Here is an 18763-nt window from a genome sequence, read left to right on the forward strand (position 1 = left end):
GCTTAGAAACACTTGGAGCGTAAAGTTGCACATTTGGTGAGTGTCTCTAAAAGTGCAAATACTTTGACTCAAAAGTTAGTAAACAATAAACAGACATCATTAAATAGAGCGGCTGAGGAAGCCTAACACTGGAACCATGCTTAAATAAAATATCTAAGCTCTCCTCCCAGAAGTAGGAGAAGAGCCCATGAATCCTGGATGGCCCATTCTCTTGCTGTCCAGGCACAGGCAGAACATGCACTAGCTGCCCAATGCAGTTGTAAGCCAAGCACAACAGCCCACCATTCCTACCAGCTAAGAACAATCTGACAACTCACACAAGTCACTAGCATCTGCATGGCACATGCAAAGTGCCAAGCCAGTGCTATGAAATTATCAACTGACCTCAACAGATGCTAAACATTCATGTCCCAGGAGATAGGGTAACAAACACACGTGCCTAGGCAAGGCACAAGGAAGCAGATATTCAAGGCAGGTTAAGGACCCAGCCGCAGGCAGCCACCTTATAACTCCATGTGCAGAAGAGAGACAACATGACATCATGCAGTAAAACCTGTGGAGGATCTATTTATGTCTCCTGCAGGATTAGGACAGTGCGTTGCAAACACAAGATGTGCCTCCTGGGCATGGGGGCAGTGCTACCCATACCCTGATTTGAACATGAGCTTTGCAGAGGTCATGTTTTGTAACTCCAGACTGTGCTGTCACATCTACTAGCAAGTCACCTACTGAATTAAGGTAACCAGCTACTTGTTTAGGGCTTTGTGAAGGTTTAAACTTTCTTCTTGCTAAGTTGCCATTTATAGGTCTTGACAGCTGTAAAAGAACTTGTTTCATGATACTGCAACATTCAGTTTAGACTGCTGCCATGCTGTAAGGAATGCAGCAGGAAATAAAAGCCTGCAGCCACACTGCAAAACAGGCAAATTTCTGACATAGATGAGAACAGAAATTCCAATGGTAAAAGCTTGTTCCTGATGTCATTACAGTCTCTTGTGCCATACTCCTATTTCTATTAGCCACAGACAAAAAGGCATATTTTGCTATGAAATGGAAAGGGGTGACTACACCAATCCTCAAAAGTATCACTGGAAACAATTTCCACTGCTAGGACTCATCAAATCTCAGAAGAGCTGTAGTTTTCTGTCCTAGGTAAAAAGTTTAGAATAAAAAGGGCCCAGGATTTACTGCAGTATTTGACCATGGCAAGCACCATATGATTTACTAGCATCAATATTGACTGAAGTTAAAAACAGGGTTGTACTAAGTGCCAGATAAGAATTGCTACAAGAGAGTGAGTCACAGACATGACTGTGTCCTTCCCCTGCTCACTCACACATCCCATCTCCACTGGTCAGGTGCTGATACCATCTTATCGACTTTCTGGTGCCTGCTAATGCATTAACACACCCCATGCAGCCCTGCCCTGAGGGGAAGCAGGAACTCTCTCCCTTTCCTAGCCACTGAGCTTAATGAAACTTGCTGGAACTTATCTTCCTGGACTCTGTGCTTTTGTCACTTTGGGTTGCAACTGGCCAGCACTGGCAAACCTCAGTGAGGTGGGAAGGTTAGGTGCATACAGCCACCAGTCTCTCTGGCTGGTCAATGCATTGCTCCCCCAGGGGAGCAGATGTCAAGACAGGTCTTGGCAAAGTGGCCAAGTGCCTATTCCAGCACTGCTTATTTGTGGTGAGAGCACAATCAGCTTACAGAGGCACTTAGGGCTCAGTTCAATTACTGCACAGAGACTGCAACTGGGGTAAGGGTGGGTCACAAAGAGCTTAAAGAAAACAGACTTAAAAATCCTATCAAGCACCAATTTAAATCTAGCAGGACTCTTGCCATTTTTACCCATTTTGGCCCAGCAGTGCTCTGAAGGACCCTAGCTTTCAAGAGACACAGACTCAAAGGCATCCACAATATAAATGGCAGTAATAACTTAATCCTGCCTTTGTGCAAGACAATTCTAACCATTTAGAGTTTAGCAAATGCTGGGAGGGTCCAGCAGATGCTTCAGGGGAAAAAAAATTGTTTGCTTTGGATATCTGATGCAAAGAAATCTCCAAAGTCTGCAAAACACCCTTGCCCAGACACCATCTCCTCCTGCCACAACAAGCAGCATTTCAGCATGTTTGACAATTTTCCACTGCTTGGTGTGAAGCTGTCAAAAGAAAAGCACAAAACAACAGGCTTGGCTCTTCAATACAACAGGGGAGTAAGAAAATGTAAAATGTCACAAAGATATATTTAATTTTTGCAACAAAAATTTTCCAAGAGTGTGAATACTTCCACTGTACCTTCCAACCCCTTTACTCGCATTCTGTAGTGACAGAAAGCAATTGGGAAAGAACAATAGTAGGATTTCTGGAAGAAAGCTTCTAATAATGCAGCAAAATGAATCTGGTCATCCAGTAACTCTCATTCCAATTACAGGACACAACTATGTTCATATCACCTCTCTATCCAGTAGAGCAGTCGGATCAGGAAATGGGCTCCATCTGGAGGTATGAGATGGGAGTCAAGGACAAACAGCCTGTGCAGAAACTGGCACTTAGCTGGGGCAGGACTGATAACTCCTCCGTGAAAAAACCCAGTCACACAGAACCACATAGCTGCAGAGGCCATGATCGAAAGCTCATGCATAAATGGGTAAAAAAACACCCAAACAATTAAAGATTATGATCTAGAGTTCAACTCTCCCTCAGCACAACCACTAGAGACTGATGGCTGTATTGTGACTCCAAAGCATAAGCTGGACAACCAAGAGATTCAAAGCTTGTTTTAGTATTACCCGACGTGCACATGGGCAGACGTGCACACAGACACACATGTGCTGCCTGGGAAGGCTGCAAAGAATGTCAGCAAGGCTTTGGAAACTCTCTGAGATCACCAGTACTATTACTGAGTAAATATAGTGGAAAGGGGAAAACAGGAGTCCAGCACACTACAACCCCCTTGCTTTTCCAAATATTTTTTGAGCCTTGCAATGCAGCAATAGATCAGAGGTCTCCTCCTAGGCTCTATATATCCCAAAGTCAACCACAACTACCAAAAATGGTCCTAAGGACATGCAACCTTGAATTATCACCTGGAAAACGTGTTCCTAGCATAGTGCATGATGCTGTCAAAGTCATAGGTCTCTCCAAGTGAGTTGACTTCCCCAGCTTCCATCTTTAAAAAGTTGTACTCCTGACCTGTGGATGACAAACAAAAAGGAAAATAAACAAACCACTCTTAGGGAGTAAAAAAAAAAAGACTTTTACCTGTGGGAGCCTAGAATTAAATGGGTATGGTCCTCTGTTTCAACAATTCCACCAGCTGGACATCCAAAATTTCTATTCATATAGCTATTTTGACCCTTATTCTACACAAGGACAGCAATATTTCTTCTTCTCCATCCCAACCCTCAGACCACCAACATTTTCCGCAAGTGTAGCAAGAAAAGTTTCTACCCAGCCAAAAGCCAGGTGGAATAACCTGAAGTGTGGTTTTACCTTGCTGTATGTTCTCTCTGATGATAGTGACATGCTGGTCCCTGTCAGGCCGTGTGTGCTCATGCCAGAAACCCACCACATGCCCCAGCTCATGAGCCACAATACCAAACTTGTCACAGTTCTTTCCAATGGATATTGCCTGAGGGCCCCCTCCCCGGCGACCCACGTAGGAGCAACACCTGGAAAAGAAAACCCCCAAACCCATGCAGCACATCAGTGACTTGAGGAACTCGAAAACATAGGAACAGAGCATGGCATCTGGCAGGGCTCAGGACAGGCCAGCAGTTGTATATCTACTTACAGTATATACTATATCTACTTACATGTAAGTACAAAGCTAACATAAAGAAAAAAGTGTGTATTTATAAACATGAATATGTACTTAAGTGTTATGCCAGGAAAAAAGAATCCAGAAAGACTTAGCACCTTCTGAGCAAATACTAAACTATCCTAGCAATCCTCACTGAAAGTGACCAGCTCCATCTCTGTGACAGATTCTCCCAGTTAGCCACTGGTCTGTTCTGGGCTAGACTTACAAAGCCACGTGTCACTGAAAGTGCTGTTTGCACTGGAGAGCTGCAGGGATTGTGTGCATCACTTACCCACATGTCCTGTACGTGAACACAATGAAGCTCTCTTCATCAGTTCTCTCCACAAAGGTCACACAAGTGTGCTTCTCCCAGTGCCTCATTGCTTGCTTAAAGACAGCTCTTTGGGTTCCTGGAAAAGAAACCCAGAGGAGCAAACAGTGAAGGCCTGGCTTTCAGGAAAATCTCTAAGGGATTTCATCTGGATATGGGACTAGTCAATCTTTCAAACAGCCTATCTTATGCCTGTATACACCCCTTGGACTCTGGGGCCCACTTACAGCTATAGCATTACCTTCCTGTATCATCTTTTCTTTCCTTGTGCCTGATTAATTTACTGCTCTAATTAAACAGGTAGAAAACTTTACAGATTAAGTGTATCAATATCTGTGAATATAAAACATGTCACCTTTCCAGGTACAGGCCATTCTGGCAGAGTTGCCAGGTGTTCTGATCTGAGCACCAGCTACTAAACAATGTGCCAAATTTGCTCTCATGACATGAAGTAACGACCACACACATCTTTCAAGACCCAGGAATCTCATGAGTGCTACAGGTGCTCCTCAAAACTAAGGCAAAGCTATTGTCAGGAACCCAGAGCACTTCTGCTCCTGTTCTTCCAACAGCAGAGAGAATTCTCTTCTGGAAAACTGGGGGCAAGCACAGCTCACAGGTGCTGGCCTCTAAAGAAAAGTGACTCAGTCACTCAAGTATTTCTTGGACTCCAAGAGAAGAACCACCTCAGTGCACACCTCAGCTTCAGGCTTCCACAGTGCACAACTCCCTGTGCAATGACATGCCCACCTCATCTCAGGAGACAGATTCCCAAGGAACCGAGTCATCAGTGGGAGAACTCTGCTCCAGAGATTTCCTGCACAGTTTGAGACACAAACCCAGGCAAACAGAAGGCAGTGTTTTCCCTACTGACCAGTGAAATTTCCTCCGATCACATAGGGGATGACCCCCCCTGGCCAGATCCTCTCAGCCCTGGACGTGGTTGCCCTGCGCGCTCTGGGAGAGGAGTGTGTATCCATCCCAGACTCATCTTTGGATTCCTCCCTCTTCGGGCTCCTTGCAAGCGTTGTGTTCTGCCTGCCGTCTGCAAGACAGAGTGGCAACACTGTTTAAATCCTCTTTAGTTCCACCTGCAGCCCTCAGGCAATACCCTGGAGCTTCAGAAAAAGATAAAAAGAAAAAGGAAGGTGTTAAAGCAAACCAGAAGTCATAGCCAGATTTGCCAGGGATTTTTTTGGGGACTTTGAGATTGCTAATCTATAGAAAACTGTCCCTTCTTGTTTTGGAGCCTCCATATGCATCATGCCAAAGCTGTTCTCCCATTAGGATGTAAAAGCACATCCTTCCCTGTCTCTAGCCACTCCCTCTCTGCAACAGCAACTTCACAGATGGGGACACAGTACTCACAGGGAACAGAAGGTGGGAATCAAGCCTAGATGTCTCCGTATATTCTCAACTTACCCTACCTATCCACTCATCTGCAGAGAATAGTTTGTTCTATTAGGAATAGCTTCACAGCAACAATTACTTATTTGAGTTGGCCTTGGAAGAAGGTGACAGACTCTTAACTGTGAAATCTGTACTCAAGGCTGAAAAGTATTACTTTGGTTTCACATACCAGGTCTTGGGTGGTTTGGAAATCTATAAAGATTGGACAGCCTCTGTTGAAGGAGGAATGCTCAGGATGGGAAAAACAGAGAAGTGCAGATCTCCATCCATGCTGAATCTCTTCATTTTAATGAAAAGGAGCAAAAACACAAAAGGGAAAGCAGAACACATCTCATTTCTTGTTACAAAGGGTAGAGGAGCCCTGGCTGTGTGGTGTTCAGCACTGGCCTTGAAATCTGCAAGAGGATTCATGCAAGCTTCTAGGCAGACCCTGTCCCTTGCCCTGCATTTGTGCTGCTGCAGCTCTGCTCAGATACTGGTTATGCCTAATGAGCTGCATTTAATGTGCTGGCACCTTTACTCAAAAAATCCTTTACTCAAAGCTTCTTGGTTGCTCACCTCCTATCTGAGGTGCCATGGGCAACTCAAACCCTCAAGGCAGCCACAGTCCAGCTGAGCTTTACAAATCTCTCTGTGCAGACACCACTTGTTAGATAAGCTCCCTGTGTTGCACAGCCAACTCATCAGCTGGACTACGGCAAGGGAATAACAGAGTGCAGGGGTTGCTATGCCTTCAGAGAGTGCTGGCCTAAAGGGTCACACCAGGGTGAACGTCCTGGTCACTCTGAGGAGCAGCACTACTGATGTGGCTCACCAGCAGACTGCTGTGAAGCCCAAGAGGATGGCAATTTGTATGTAAATCAGCAAGACTGGCCACAGCTTTGCTTTCCAAGTCAGACACATGGGCTGCTGGGTTATTAAAAAGCACAGGTCCTGCTAAGACCTTCCTCTAGTGGCCAGGGGGGCTGCTGAGAGCCTCTTCCCAATTCATCCCTCCAGCTGAAGCACCAGTAAGCAAACCACTACTGTCATGGCTGAGGGGATCAATACAATGGGAAGGAAATCCAGGCAGTGTAAGGGAATGAAAAGAATGAACTTTAAACCCTCCCTCCTGCTTCACCAGGTCAAGCCCTTCCTGCTGAAGACCTTGCTCTGAGCTGCAGGACAAAAACGGGAATTTGCCTTTTGTTCCTCTTACTCCTAAGCACCTTCCTGCCATTTCAGAAGCTGCCCCATCCCCAAGCCAGCTGCTGAATCCTGGAAGGCAGATGCTCTGAGGCTGGGGGCTCTCCCAAAAAAGGAAGAACCACCCTCCTGCATACACCTGGTACTGCTGGTACCAGGCACCAGCACAGGCGTTGGCATTAAAAGGGCCACTGGAGAAGAAGTGAGAGGGTCTCAAAATAAAAATAGTCTTGTCTTCTGTTCACAAACTGCTCCTGGGCCTGCCCAAAATCTCTATGGATTTGCACATGGAGAGCTCCTGATAGCAAACCCAAGTGAGGAGGTGACTGCCCTGGGCCCTCCTGTGGCTGGTGCAGCAGCAGCTCTGCACAGGGGACTCTGCGCCCACACTTCTGTGCCACAAAGCTTCCATTCCTTGCCAGCAACACACACTCTTGGGCAAGTTCTCCTCATCAGTCCTGCAGTAGCTCTTGACTGCTCCTTAGTAGGTTGTTTTCTGCCTTTAACAACTGACTTTTTAAAATTCTCCTCCCTGGAGAGGCCTGACACATTCTTCTAGCAGGGACTGCTTCTGGGTGAGGGTGAGCTGCTATCTTTATATCACTTTGGTTATTTTTTCCCCTTTCATTCACTTATTAAACTGTCTTTATCTCAACCAATGGGTTTTCTCACTCTTGCTTTTCCTGCTTTTTCACCTCTCCTGCTGGAGGAAGGGAATGGTGACTGGGTGCTTGGCTTCTGGCTGAGGCCAACCCACCACATTATACAAGGCAAACCCACCCCTTCAGAGAAACCAACAGCAAAGATGCCTGGGCAGGGCTGATCTCCCAGGCATGGAGGCACACACATGTACAAAACAGTACAAAAATATGTTTTTACAGAGGGTAAAAAAAGTAAATAAAAGATACCCAAAGGTCTGGGTGGGGTACCACATTACCCTTTTTAACTGCTTTGTCACTGTGGTTGGTTGAAGTGGCATTTTCACTTGACACCTCTTCTCCCAGGCCTCCTGCAAAAAAAAAAGAGCAGAGACTCGGCTTTGGTGAGCTGGCTGGCAGAGCTCTGATGTGGAAAGGACAGCAGCTATCAGTAATGCCAGCTGGGGGTCTGCTGGCCGCAGAAACTGTCTGCTTTCCCTGTTCAGGGAGCAGGGACTAAACCCTTGATAAAGCTAGGCACTTTTCCTGGATTTATTCCTAGCCTACAGTGACACCTTGCAACTCATTACCATACCACACCTAAGTTTCTCCATACAATGAATAAGCAGAAAGTCCCTTCTAGGGAAGGCTAATTTCATGGACATTTAATTAGAGCAGGAGCTGAATGAGCTGATCTCTGTAGATATATTGCAAGAGCAAGTTTGTGTAGTCTTGGTGACAAGATAAAGCATGACGAGCATGGTAAACCACCACATGCAGAAAAGAATACACTGCTGGTCATACAGCACTGCTGGATGCAGTGTGGACACTTCCAAGAGGGATGTCTCACTTTCAAGACAGCTGGACATCTTCCAGTCACTGAAGCAGTCTTGCTTTGCCAGCTGGAAAACTCTCCTTTGCTCTGGAGCTGGCTTCTAGCAAATCCTTCTCCAGCCTGTCCAACAAGGCAAGGACAGGGGAAAAGGGATATCTCTGGCAACTCAGAGAAGGACTGAAAGGATGGTAACAAATCTCCAACATTATACTACTATAACTGATATGAGTATCAGGAAAACTACAATGAAAGATAGTTACAAAACAATCCAGAAGACAATAAAATACCCAGACTTTCAGCTGGCTATAGGTTAGAGCTTCCTGGTCCAAGATACACAGTAAATCAGGGGTTTGTCTCCCAAAGGAAGTGCCATAGTTTAACAGAGCTTGGCTGGACAAAAGCCATTAGATGTGTGAACAGGAACAAGCCTGATTCAACAAGATGGATTGCTCTGAACTCTATCACTCTTTTCTAGCTTCAATGTCCCATCCTAAGATTTCCCTTTGTTTTCTTTCATGCCCAGTCCTCGTCACTTCCTTAAGCCCAAGCTCAACAAAAGTTCCTCTTCTCAGTTTTACATCCCCACGACTTCTCCCACCCCCACCCCTGCAAAGTATGCTATTCTTCACACAATATCTCATTCCATTTAAAGGAAACCCCAACTAGCCATTCATCACCAGAATTATTAAGGCATGCAGTCTTTGCTGAGGCAAAGGATAATTTTGTATTTCTAAATAAATGCAGCTTGCTTCCAGTCACAAACAGATTGCTTCTTAATTGAACTTAGGAGGTGAATTATATGGTGAATTAGGGGAAAAGAACAACTCTGTATTTAGTGAATTGTTCTCCTAAGAGGGAGCTGCATGGGATTGAATTGCAAATGATGGCACCAAAGCCTGGAGCCGGGCCCCTGTGCGGTGCCCGAGCTGCTGACCTCTGCCGCGCCGCGGAGCGTTCGAGCACACGGCCCTTCCCAGCGCCAGCACATTCTTTCCCAGAGATCAGCACAGGCCTTGGTTTCTTATGCAAAGAGGAGGTTTGAATAAACTAGTGTGACTAATGAAATCTACAACATCTTTGCATATTTTGTCTTATAGCAGCCCGTGAAAAGGGAGAGCACTACACAAAGGCCAGATATGGGGGTGCACATACACCACAGCCTTGGGTGCTCCCTCAAGGGTGTCCCACCTTGTGTCCCACAAGGGTGTTTGGAAACAAACATGACAATTTTAGAAGACCAATTTCTGATTCACTTGAGTTTTTAGACATTTCCTATCATCATGATGCCTAAAGATATCCCAAAAACTAAAGTGACTTGACAAACATTTAGTCCTCTTCTGATTCTTTCCACTAATGTAGGGTCCCAGAAGAACTGATATACCATCAACAATAAATAAGGAAGCCAAGAAATGCACCTTGTATCTGGAAGCAGCTGCATATAGGTTGCAGATAATGTGCAGGTCCTGCTGTCCCCTCAACACATTCCTGAAGTGGTACCTCTCTGTTAGACTACTCTGTCACATCCAGAAGCAGAACATATTCCAGTGTTACTGCTCCAGAGCATGAAATGCCCGTGGTGTATGCACTGAAGCCCATTATCATTGGAAACACTGAAGAGGAGAAGGGAGATTTCCAGTTTGACATTGTGCTCTGTGGAAAGCCAATAAAAGCAGGCTTGGTGCCCCACAAAGACATGACATTGACTTTAATGGATTTCCAGCCGTTAACAAGCCCCTCCAAGATCACTTTCATCCTCAGTACTTTCCACCCACTGCTGTGCTAGACCAGCACTCATCCTTCTTCAGCCTGAGTTTTGTCTGCTTCTCCCACAATCAGTTGAAGATACAGAATTTGTTAGGTCATGTCTCCATGCAGACAGCTGTACTAGATCTCCTAAACCCTCTTAGCCTCCACATTTCTCTAATTCAATTCTTCCTAATAATTTATCCTACTTAACAGCTGCAACCCCAGCAGAACACTGCTGGAGTCCCTGACTAGGTAACTTAACCTGGCAGAGACACAAAAGAGATTCTCTAACCAGGCTGGGGGATATTTCACCTTCTACCTACAGTGCACTTGTACAACTTGTTTTTCTGTTTCTCACAGACCAGCACTGCCAAGGGAGCTTGGCTAACTGAAGGAAATGTCCAGTAGCTTGAAAGAACCACAAATCTGAGATAAATCCTCCATATCTGCAAGCATGGCTGAAGAGCAGGTGTATAAATTGTTTTCAGGAACTAGAAGCAGCCTGGAGAAGTAGTAATATTTCAGACCTGAAAATGTGTCTTCTACAGGATGCAATTTAGGATTGAAGGTATTTATTGCTGTGCATGTTCTGGTTTGTTTGTTTTTGCTTAAGCCCGGGTAGTCTGAATCACCAAAGAGGGGACAATCAGATCTCTTGCTAACTAAAGTTTCTGTGCTTCTTCCACTTGTTTATGCACCAAGAAGGGGTTCTTGTCTGAAAAATGAAGAGGAAAGCCAGGCAAAGCAGTGAAGCAGCCTGCTGATAAATCAGAATGCATTTAATTGGCCCAGAAATACCCACCACCCTCCTACTGAGTTCATTTAAGACCTCAAAGCTGCTTGAGGGGCCACTGACTTCAAAACATTTCAGCACTAGCCATCTTTCAGCTTGCACTGGAAAACACTACTCTGAGGCAAGATGAGTTACCCAACTGAAAGCAAAGGAGAAACATCAGTCTATCCTGAGTCAAGCTCCATTTTCAAATGATGCCTATCTATAATGTTAGTCTAAAACCCAACAACTGACAATACTAATTGTAGTTGTCTGAAAAATTGTAGTCTGAGAACAGAGAATATTCTTACACAGGAAATTGGATGGGATGAAGCATGCAACACCACCTGTTTTTTCCAAATTGTAAAAGTTCCCATTAAAATCAAAACCACTTTCAGAACAGGTCCAAGCCAGGACACTTTTTCCTCTCCAGACCAATGAAGAATCTCTTCATGTTCAGAGTTTTCCTTTCCATTTCCTGGTTGCTGTCCACACAGGGGAAGGGTTCCACAGCTGAACTTTGAAGATAGCTACCACCCATATGCTCATCACCCCTGCTGAGGACAAAGGAGTCCACAGTGAGCACAGAGGACTTTCACAGATTTTCCAATTTTTCTGATTTAGCACAAAGTAACTTGGCTGTGCACATAATTATTTGCTCTCAGGTGAATCGAACCGCAGCAAGAATTTTTCTAATACATTTTACTGTGGAGAAAAGGCTATTTCAGAGCTGGGACGCAACACAGAGATTAAAAAAATACTTTTGAAAAATTATTAACTATTTAACCTCCCCTACCTTATGTGTTAGAACACCCTGCTTTCATAGCCTAACTCAACATACAGGCTATTCACACGCCATGGCTTAGAGACTGCGTTTCAAACAGAGACTGCAATGAAGCACCAACAAAACCAGGCAGTGCAGTTAACATTAAACACCAGTCATTCTTCAGAGTTTCAGTTCTGGTCAGTTCTGTCATATTATGACCAACAGAGAAGCTCCTGGAAAAACAGGATAAGTCAAACAATGTTACATGCAGTTTTTAATTTCATTAACCAGTGGTCAAGAACTGTTTAGAATAGGAAAAAAACTATTTCACTGTGTTTTCTAAGCACAGAAAAAGTGATGATTTTATTAAAACAATTTCTGCTGGGAAAATGCATTCAGAATGCAGAACAGATGTTTCCCAGAGCTGGTGGAGAGTCTATAGCAAAAACCTTTCATAAACCCCCATACCCTGGAGATCTGAGCAAATGATTTGAGATATATCCTTCAGCATTTCCTGTCAGTGGAATAGCTGAAGCTCCCTCAATTTACTTAAAGAAAAATAAATTAAAGAAAGGAAGAATTCTGAGCCCCAAATTCCCTGCAGGAATCTGTTTTTCCTATTCAGAGTAAGCTCACTTGCTGCAATAACTCAGGAGAGTCCCAAGGTCCAGAGGTTTGACAGGCAGATGTGTCATCTCCACATCAGCTGTGGATGCTTGTGCAGGGAAGGGGGACACTGGCCTCACAGGGAAGCTCATGAGAGGAGGAAGGTGAGTAGAGCTAAGCAAACCCAGGGCTGCCACAGACATCAGCTGCAAAGCACTTAATGGACCAAAATCTTCTGCTGGCCAGCTGTATTTGCAGTGGTATGGCAGGCAGAGCAGAAGCGCAGGCAGCACCATTTCCCAAACACTCTGTATTTTCCCTGGATACTGCCTGCTCTTCTGGAAGTGGCAACATTGCTTTTATACTGTGATGCATCTTGTTTCTAAAGAAAGCATTGCAAGAAAGGGGACAATCTGACCCAACCTCTCCACTGAGAGTTAATGCTTAAGGTGATCAACATTCTCTGGATAAAAGGGAGGACTGAAAAAACTGAAAGGGGTCTTTTCTCATGAGCTGTAACAATCACTTCTGTTCCCTAGGGTAAAAAGATAGATAAATGAGAGATAAAAGAAAGAAAGAAGTTACCTACAACCTGTGTCATCTCACTGCTTTCTTCCAGTGAGAAAGAGCCCTGCAAGTACAGTGCTTTCGCTGAGGCAAGTGAAAATGAAATACTAAAGAGGGTACATGAGTATTCTGGCCATGTGAGTGCCTCTGTTGTTTAGCCAGGTCCTCATACATAGTGTAAGACTTCCCCCCTCCCAGCATATAAACTGAGTAATGCATAGTACCAACTGTTCCCATCCCCTGGCACTTGATTTCTTGTCACTATGATGGATCAAGATCTACTCCTAACAGGTGTCTGCTTCACTATTACATTCCTCTCAATTCACAAAAATCACCTTCCCTCCCTGTCTCTCTTTTGGAAGAAAAGAGAAAGGAAAGTGAAGAAGGAAAGTGAACTTGAAGGCAACAAGGCAACTGTAAGAGCTGGCTTGGGTTCACCCATTGCTGTCCTGGTAGACAGTACCAACCTCACAGCCCCCCTTGGCTGATGCTCCTTTCCTTCTGACCTGCAGAGTCTAATTTCTTCAGCCTCAGGGCAGCCCAGGCTGCTCTGGACAAGGCCATGCACTATTCCCCATGCTGCCCTCCAGCAGCTCCCTGCCCTGCTCCAGCTGGGGCTTCCAGGGAGAGCCTGCTGCTCTCAGCATCCCAGCCAGGCCACTCTCCCCTTCAGCCCTCCCAATCCTCTTGATTTCCCCCCACCTTGTTTATACTGGATAGAAATTAACTCAAAATGAAAACATTTACATGGGAAGCTAAGTTATGTTTGAATGGAATTAAAACTCCTTCCATGAAGAATGTTTTGTGCCACTAGAGAGGCCTTTCTTCCTGCCTAGACATTCAGACTCTCACAGTCCTGGAGCTTCTTGGAGAGTTTTTGGTACCTTCTTATGCCCTGGGAGCCTGAACCATGTTCAACAGGCAGCTGAGCAGCCTAAGCAGATATAGCTGAGACACTTCATCTGCTTGGTTACCTACCAACTCCACCCCAGCTCATTTAAAGAGCACCTGAAACCAACTGCCCAAGCAGGGAAACTGAGGCAGGAGCCAGCACTGCAGCCAGACAAGTGGGACTTAAAACACTTTGGGAGCCCAGCCAAATGTAGCCACTGTTAGGCAACCTTAGACCATGTCCTTCCCCCAGGTCTTCCCTGGCTCCCTGGTGAACCAGGTGCCCAAACCATTTGCTGTCATTAGAGGAGCCTGGGGAGCTGGGCACTAAGGGCAGAGCCCTTTCCCCACTGAGCAAGCTGCCCCAGGGTGCTGCCCTGTCCTTCCCAGGGACAGCTGCAGTTTGCAGGGGGAGCCAGCTCTCAAACTCACCCTAGCACAAACTCACTCCAGGATTCAGCAACAAATGAAGAAAAGGAGTGGCTAATCCCTCCCTAACACAGCCTGATGCATCTCACACTCCCCTTTCCTCTCTAGGAAGTGGAACTGCAACATAATCTGAATATTTCCTTTTGCTTCTGATCTTTGCCCTGGAGAAACTTGTTACCCATTCCCTGGGGCTGTCCAAGTCACCATCTGGCCTCAGAAACACAACAGCAAACACAGTCCAGTGTTCCAGCCTAAAACTAATTTGCTTTCTTTCCCCACTTGACAGCTGAATAAATACTTTGTCCTCACCATTTGAAAAGGGGAGCTGCAGCAAAGGGGTTTTGTCCACTGCAGCTACAAGCATCAGCCTTGTCTCCAAATTAAGCCTGAACAAGTGGCTCAAAGTGAACACATTTATTCCACAAATGTAACCCCTTTCTGCTCAGAATCAACCACGAGCAGTTTACAACTTCTGATTTATTTGTAGTTTGCTATTGTCCAACAAGCCATTTTGGCAATTCATTGTTCCCTGGACCTTCCAGACATTTTTCTGACCAGTGTAAGCAACTTTTATTTTGTGGACACAGATTCCTGCTTGAAAGTAAAGAGCCTGAGGGTCAAGACAACCAGCCAGTCTGTCAGAGTGACCATCCTGTAATGACTGCTCTCAGAGCGTATTAGACCCTACTCTTTCATGGACTGTTTCTGCCTCCAAAGTCATTTGCCTAAAACACTCTCAGAAATGATGAGGCAGCTTATGCAAGTGAGGCAAATACAATTTTTCATTTGAGCAAATATTCAAGGAAATTAGGCATTTGCCCAGCTCTGAAGCACAAATGCATGATTTAGTCAATGCCACAGTTATTGGCTAAGCACTGTCAAGTTTTACCATTAGGGTAATGGATTTAACTTTCAATGTAATTTCCATATGGATAAACTGATCTCCTCAAGTACATTTGCCCATGTGTTCCCTTCATCACAGTTAATTAATATAAAACTATTTAATAACGTCTACTTAAACACAAAAGACCATTCAGACTCTTCTGGCATCAGTAAAAGCAACAGCCTCCAAATGTGATACACCAGCTGTAGATGAGAGCAAAAGAAAATTTAATTAAGAGCAATCAAGAGCACGACAGTTGCAAACAGAAATCAGATGTTCTAAATGTTCCTACATTGTGATTATCCCAGCTCCTGAAAGGGTTAATTGTGCTAACCAGTACCAACTTCCAGGTGCTTTAGATGTGCCCAAGAGATCTTTGAGGATGAGGAAATTAGTGGGACTGGGAGACAAAACCTGGCATAGTTAAGCACAGAACAGCAGGGATTTGGCATCATCTGTGCAGGAGCACTGCAGCAGCTCTGCCCAAGGCTGCAGCTCGGCCCAAGGCTGATGGTGGCACCACGCTGAATAGGAAGAAACTACAGAAACAGGCTGTTTGGAACCATGGCATCAACAGATAGTTTCTGCAGATGTTTTCAGGTGATTAAATAATGTTAATTGCTCATTAACAAAATCCATGCTATTTAATTTCTGAAGTGCAGCATTTGACAAGAGTGATACTGAGTTACTTGCCTTCCTGGATGATTTCTGAAAGAAGCATATGAATTGTGACTCACAAGAGAAGCACAACTAAAGTTTCCACTAAGAATGAGCAAGTGGCAGTGTTTGAAATAGCTGGGGATTTCTGTTACAACAGAGAAAGCTTTATTGCTTGGATGGACTCATTTGAGCAATATTGCAGTGCTCATAAAACCACTAAAATAAAACTGTGTAGGGCTGAACATTGACTGCACAGCAGAAATCAAACCACTTATTTTGACAGGTGGAAGGCCACCATCCAGAAAACTTGATTTCAGGGAACACTGCATTCACAAAACAAACTTTGTGGAGCATGTGACCAGCTGCCACTGGGAATTCACACAAGAGGAAAAAGAACATCTTAGTCCACAAGAAATGTGGAGCGAGGAACACGGCTGTGTCATTGAGGTTGTGCTCTGCCCATCCAGGTGTACTCAGCACCTATTGCTTGGGACTGTCTTTACCCTGCCCTGCAGAACCTTTATCACAAGCAAAGAGGGAAAAAGGAGATAGATTTCATTTCTCTGTCACAAGTCTGGAACACCACAGCCAAGTGTGTAAAGGAATACTGCAAGCCCCACCTGGTTTCAAAGCAACATGCCATACTGGAAAGACCCTAGTAGAAAGAATATCAGAGCCTGTATTATCTATTGGTGGGACAGGTGGAGTAAAGACTCTAGAACCTCTTGTGGCTTGCTACTCAGGCAGATCTCGAGCAGCACTCACTGCACAGGAAGGCACTGGACAGTCCCTGAGAACAGGCAGAGGTGGCCAACAATCTGCTCCTGACAGCCATGCTGTCCTGACTCAGGGCTTCTTCTCCAGCCTGACAAGGGAGATCTGTCCCCTTTGCACATACACACACTCCATGCTTTGGCATCTTAATTTGATGACCTTCTCTCCTCTCCTACCATCATGCACCAGACTGGCAGATTCTAGTCCTGCGACTAGAAAAAGTGCACCCCTAAGATGAGAAACATCCCTCTCAATTTCCAGAAAAGACTTCAAGCTGGTACTCAGAAACCCATAAAGAAAAGCATTTGGTGTGAAAATATCAAACCTAAAGATAGGCATTTTCTAGTGGAAGAGTCTTAACTACAAAGGGAATTAGAAGGTCCACTAGCTAAGGGTATGGGATTTCTAGACAGTTATCTTTATGCTGGAGAAAATCAGGCAAGTCTGAGAAGGTTGCAATAGAACTGTAAGACTCTGGGTTGGGAGCAAAAAGCACAGTATCTGCATTTCTTCAAAGAGAAGATCACTGGCTTATTGCACAGAAAGGTAGATTTGGGATGGGAGATAACTCAGAAAAGCAGAGCAAACAAGAACACTCCCGGCCCTAGAGGACTTACTCAGCTCTTCCAAAGGGGAGCTCCTGCTTTGCCTTAGCCAACCACAGAACTGTGGGAAATGCATTTCATGGTTGTCTGCTCTGGTAAAACCCCTGACTGAATGGATTCACAGAGGTAAACATTTGGACTAGTCATAGGAAAATCATCTGGCACAGCTAACCAAACCTCAGCATCAGGCCAGCTCTAGGCACCTACCTTTCCGCTCCCGAGGCTCCTCTTCCTGTTAAAAATGTGCCTGGCTTGCAAAGAGACATCCCCAGAGTGCATGTCACGTGTTGTGGAAAACTGAAAGGAGGTATGCAGACAGTTGGACAGAGACCTCAGAAAGGTCTGTTGGAACAAAGATGCTCCTCTACTCACACAGGAGGAAGCAACCTTCACTAAAGATTTCCCAGGGAAAGAGCAGACCCCTGCAGAGAGTTCACAGATGTGGGTTATGTTACAGCATGTACGTAGTTACTTGCAGTGCTCCTGGCCAATTATGACCAATACAGCTCAGGTTAAGTTAGCACAACCCATAGACTTGCTATAAGCCTAAATGAATTAAAAGTTGGGCTCCAAGCCGCCCTAAATGCTATGATTCTGTGGTTCTGTGAAATCCAGCAATGCTGAAGTCCACTCCTTCTACCCTGAACTGAGTGACATTACAGTAGAGCACCAAATATGAGTTACAATGGGAAAACCAGCTGAGGTGGCAAGCATGTGTCAAATCAGCTGAATTTGACAGTCTTGCTTTCAAATCCATAAATCAGATCTCCCCTGGAATCTCAGTTAGTCATGGTCTAAATCCCTGGATTTTGCAGTCTTCTAGAAGTTATATTTTGCACTAAGTTAAATTTCACTAGAAACACGTGAGCAGCATTCATGAGGACTCTGATGTGATGTGCAGCACTACTACTGGCCACAGCCCCTACACTGAGGAAGCTCTCACAAAGTGAAACAGCAGAAACCCTGCTTGACTGCCACCAGCACCTCAAGCATTCCACTGCAGAAGTCTTGCTCTCCACCCTGAAGTGGCACAACTCTCAGCAGGAGAGCTGCACTCCAGCAATCTGTCCAGCAATAAATCCAGTTTACACGGGAATCAATGCCTTTCCTGGATAATGCAAACAGAGACAGTGACTGTGAGCATCTTAAAGCAAGAAGAAGCAAAGCCCCATGTGCAGATGTGGCGAGGCAGCAGAGCAGCTGGCTGTATTTTCACAGCACACTCAAGAACAGCAGAGCTGCTGCCAATGAACCAGGTCCCTGCTCTTAAGACAAGGCAGAACTCCTGTCTGCCTCATTTGTCAGAGAATTACTTGCATGAATTTGCTGTCAGAGCCTCCAGTCACTGGCAGCAGCCTCAGTCTCCCCTGATTTCAGTAGAGAGCCTGGGTTCAAATATATCACTCTCCCAGCTGCACTGTTATCTGAAGCATTACTCTAGCTAGAAAAGAGGCTCTTTGAATTTCTTATGCCAGTCATTTGTGGCAGTGTGAAAGGCTCATCAAGGCCTTCAAGCAATGAGCCTCAAAACCATCTAGGATGAGAGGTAAAGAAAACTTGTTTTGACTGTTCTTGAAAAGCATTCTTGGCGACAGTGGGATATGGAGTCAGCTTCTCAGCAGCCAGCCCAGCACAGCCCAGCATCAGCGAGGGCAGCCAGACACCCTTGGCTTCTGATCTGCTGCTGCCAAACCCTGAAAGGACAAACCTGCCCTTCTTACCCACAGAGGTGCCTTTCTGGACTAGCAACTGTCTCTATGATACAAAAATCAGGTAAAGGGGTAACATATCAGAAAAGTCCTCATAATCCCTAAAATGCCCATAAAAACTTAAATCAAGCCAGTTAGTACTCAACAGTATT

General features: G+C 45.1%; 1 protein-coding gene across 4 annotated transcripts in view; it reads right to left on the minus strand.

The window, feature by feature from the left end:
- TLL2 (tolloid like 2) overlaps positions 1-18763 on the minus strand; it is an 83835-nt gene that overhangs the window by 29293 nt on the left and 35779 nt on the right. For 2 of the 4 annotated variants that reach the window (XM_064430592.1, XM_064430593.1), the window contains exons 3-7: positions 7668-7739; positions 5010-5180; positions 4097-4214; positions 3495-3673; positions 3089-3194 (exon numbers count right to left, since the gene is read on the minus strand). In XM_064430592.1, coding sequence (XP_064286662.1) covers positions 3089-3194; positions 3495-3673; positions 4097-4214; positions 5010-5180; positions 7668-7739 — 646 coding nt within the window. Of the gene's footprint in view, positions 1-3088; positions 3195-3494; positions 3674-4096; positions 4215-5009; positions 5181-7667; positions 7740-9618; positions 10088-18763 lie in introns of those variants that run through there. The other 2 variants (XM_064430595.1, XM_064430594.1) reach the window with 2 other exon arrangements.

The sequence above is a fragment of the Passer domesticus genome, chromosome 8 (genome assembly GCF_036417665.1).
Source record: "Passer domesticus isolate bPasDom1 chromosome 8, bPasDom1.hap1, whole genome shotgun sequence".
In the NCBI taxonomy this organism is placed as follows: Eukaryota; Metazoa; Chordata; class Aves; order Passeriformes; family Passeridae; genus Passer; species Passer domesticus.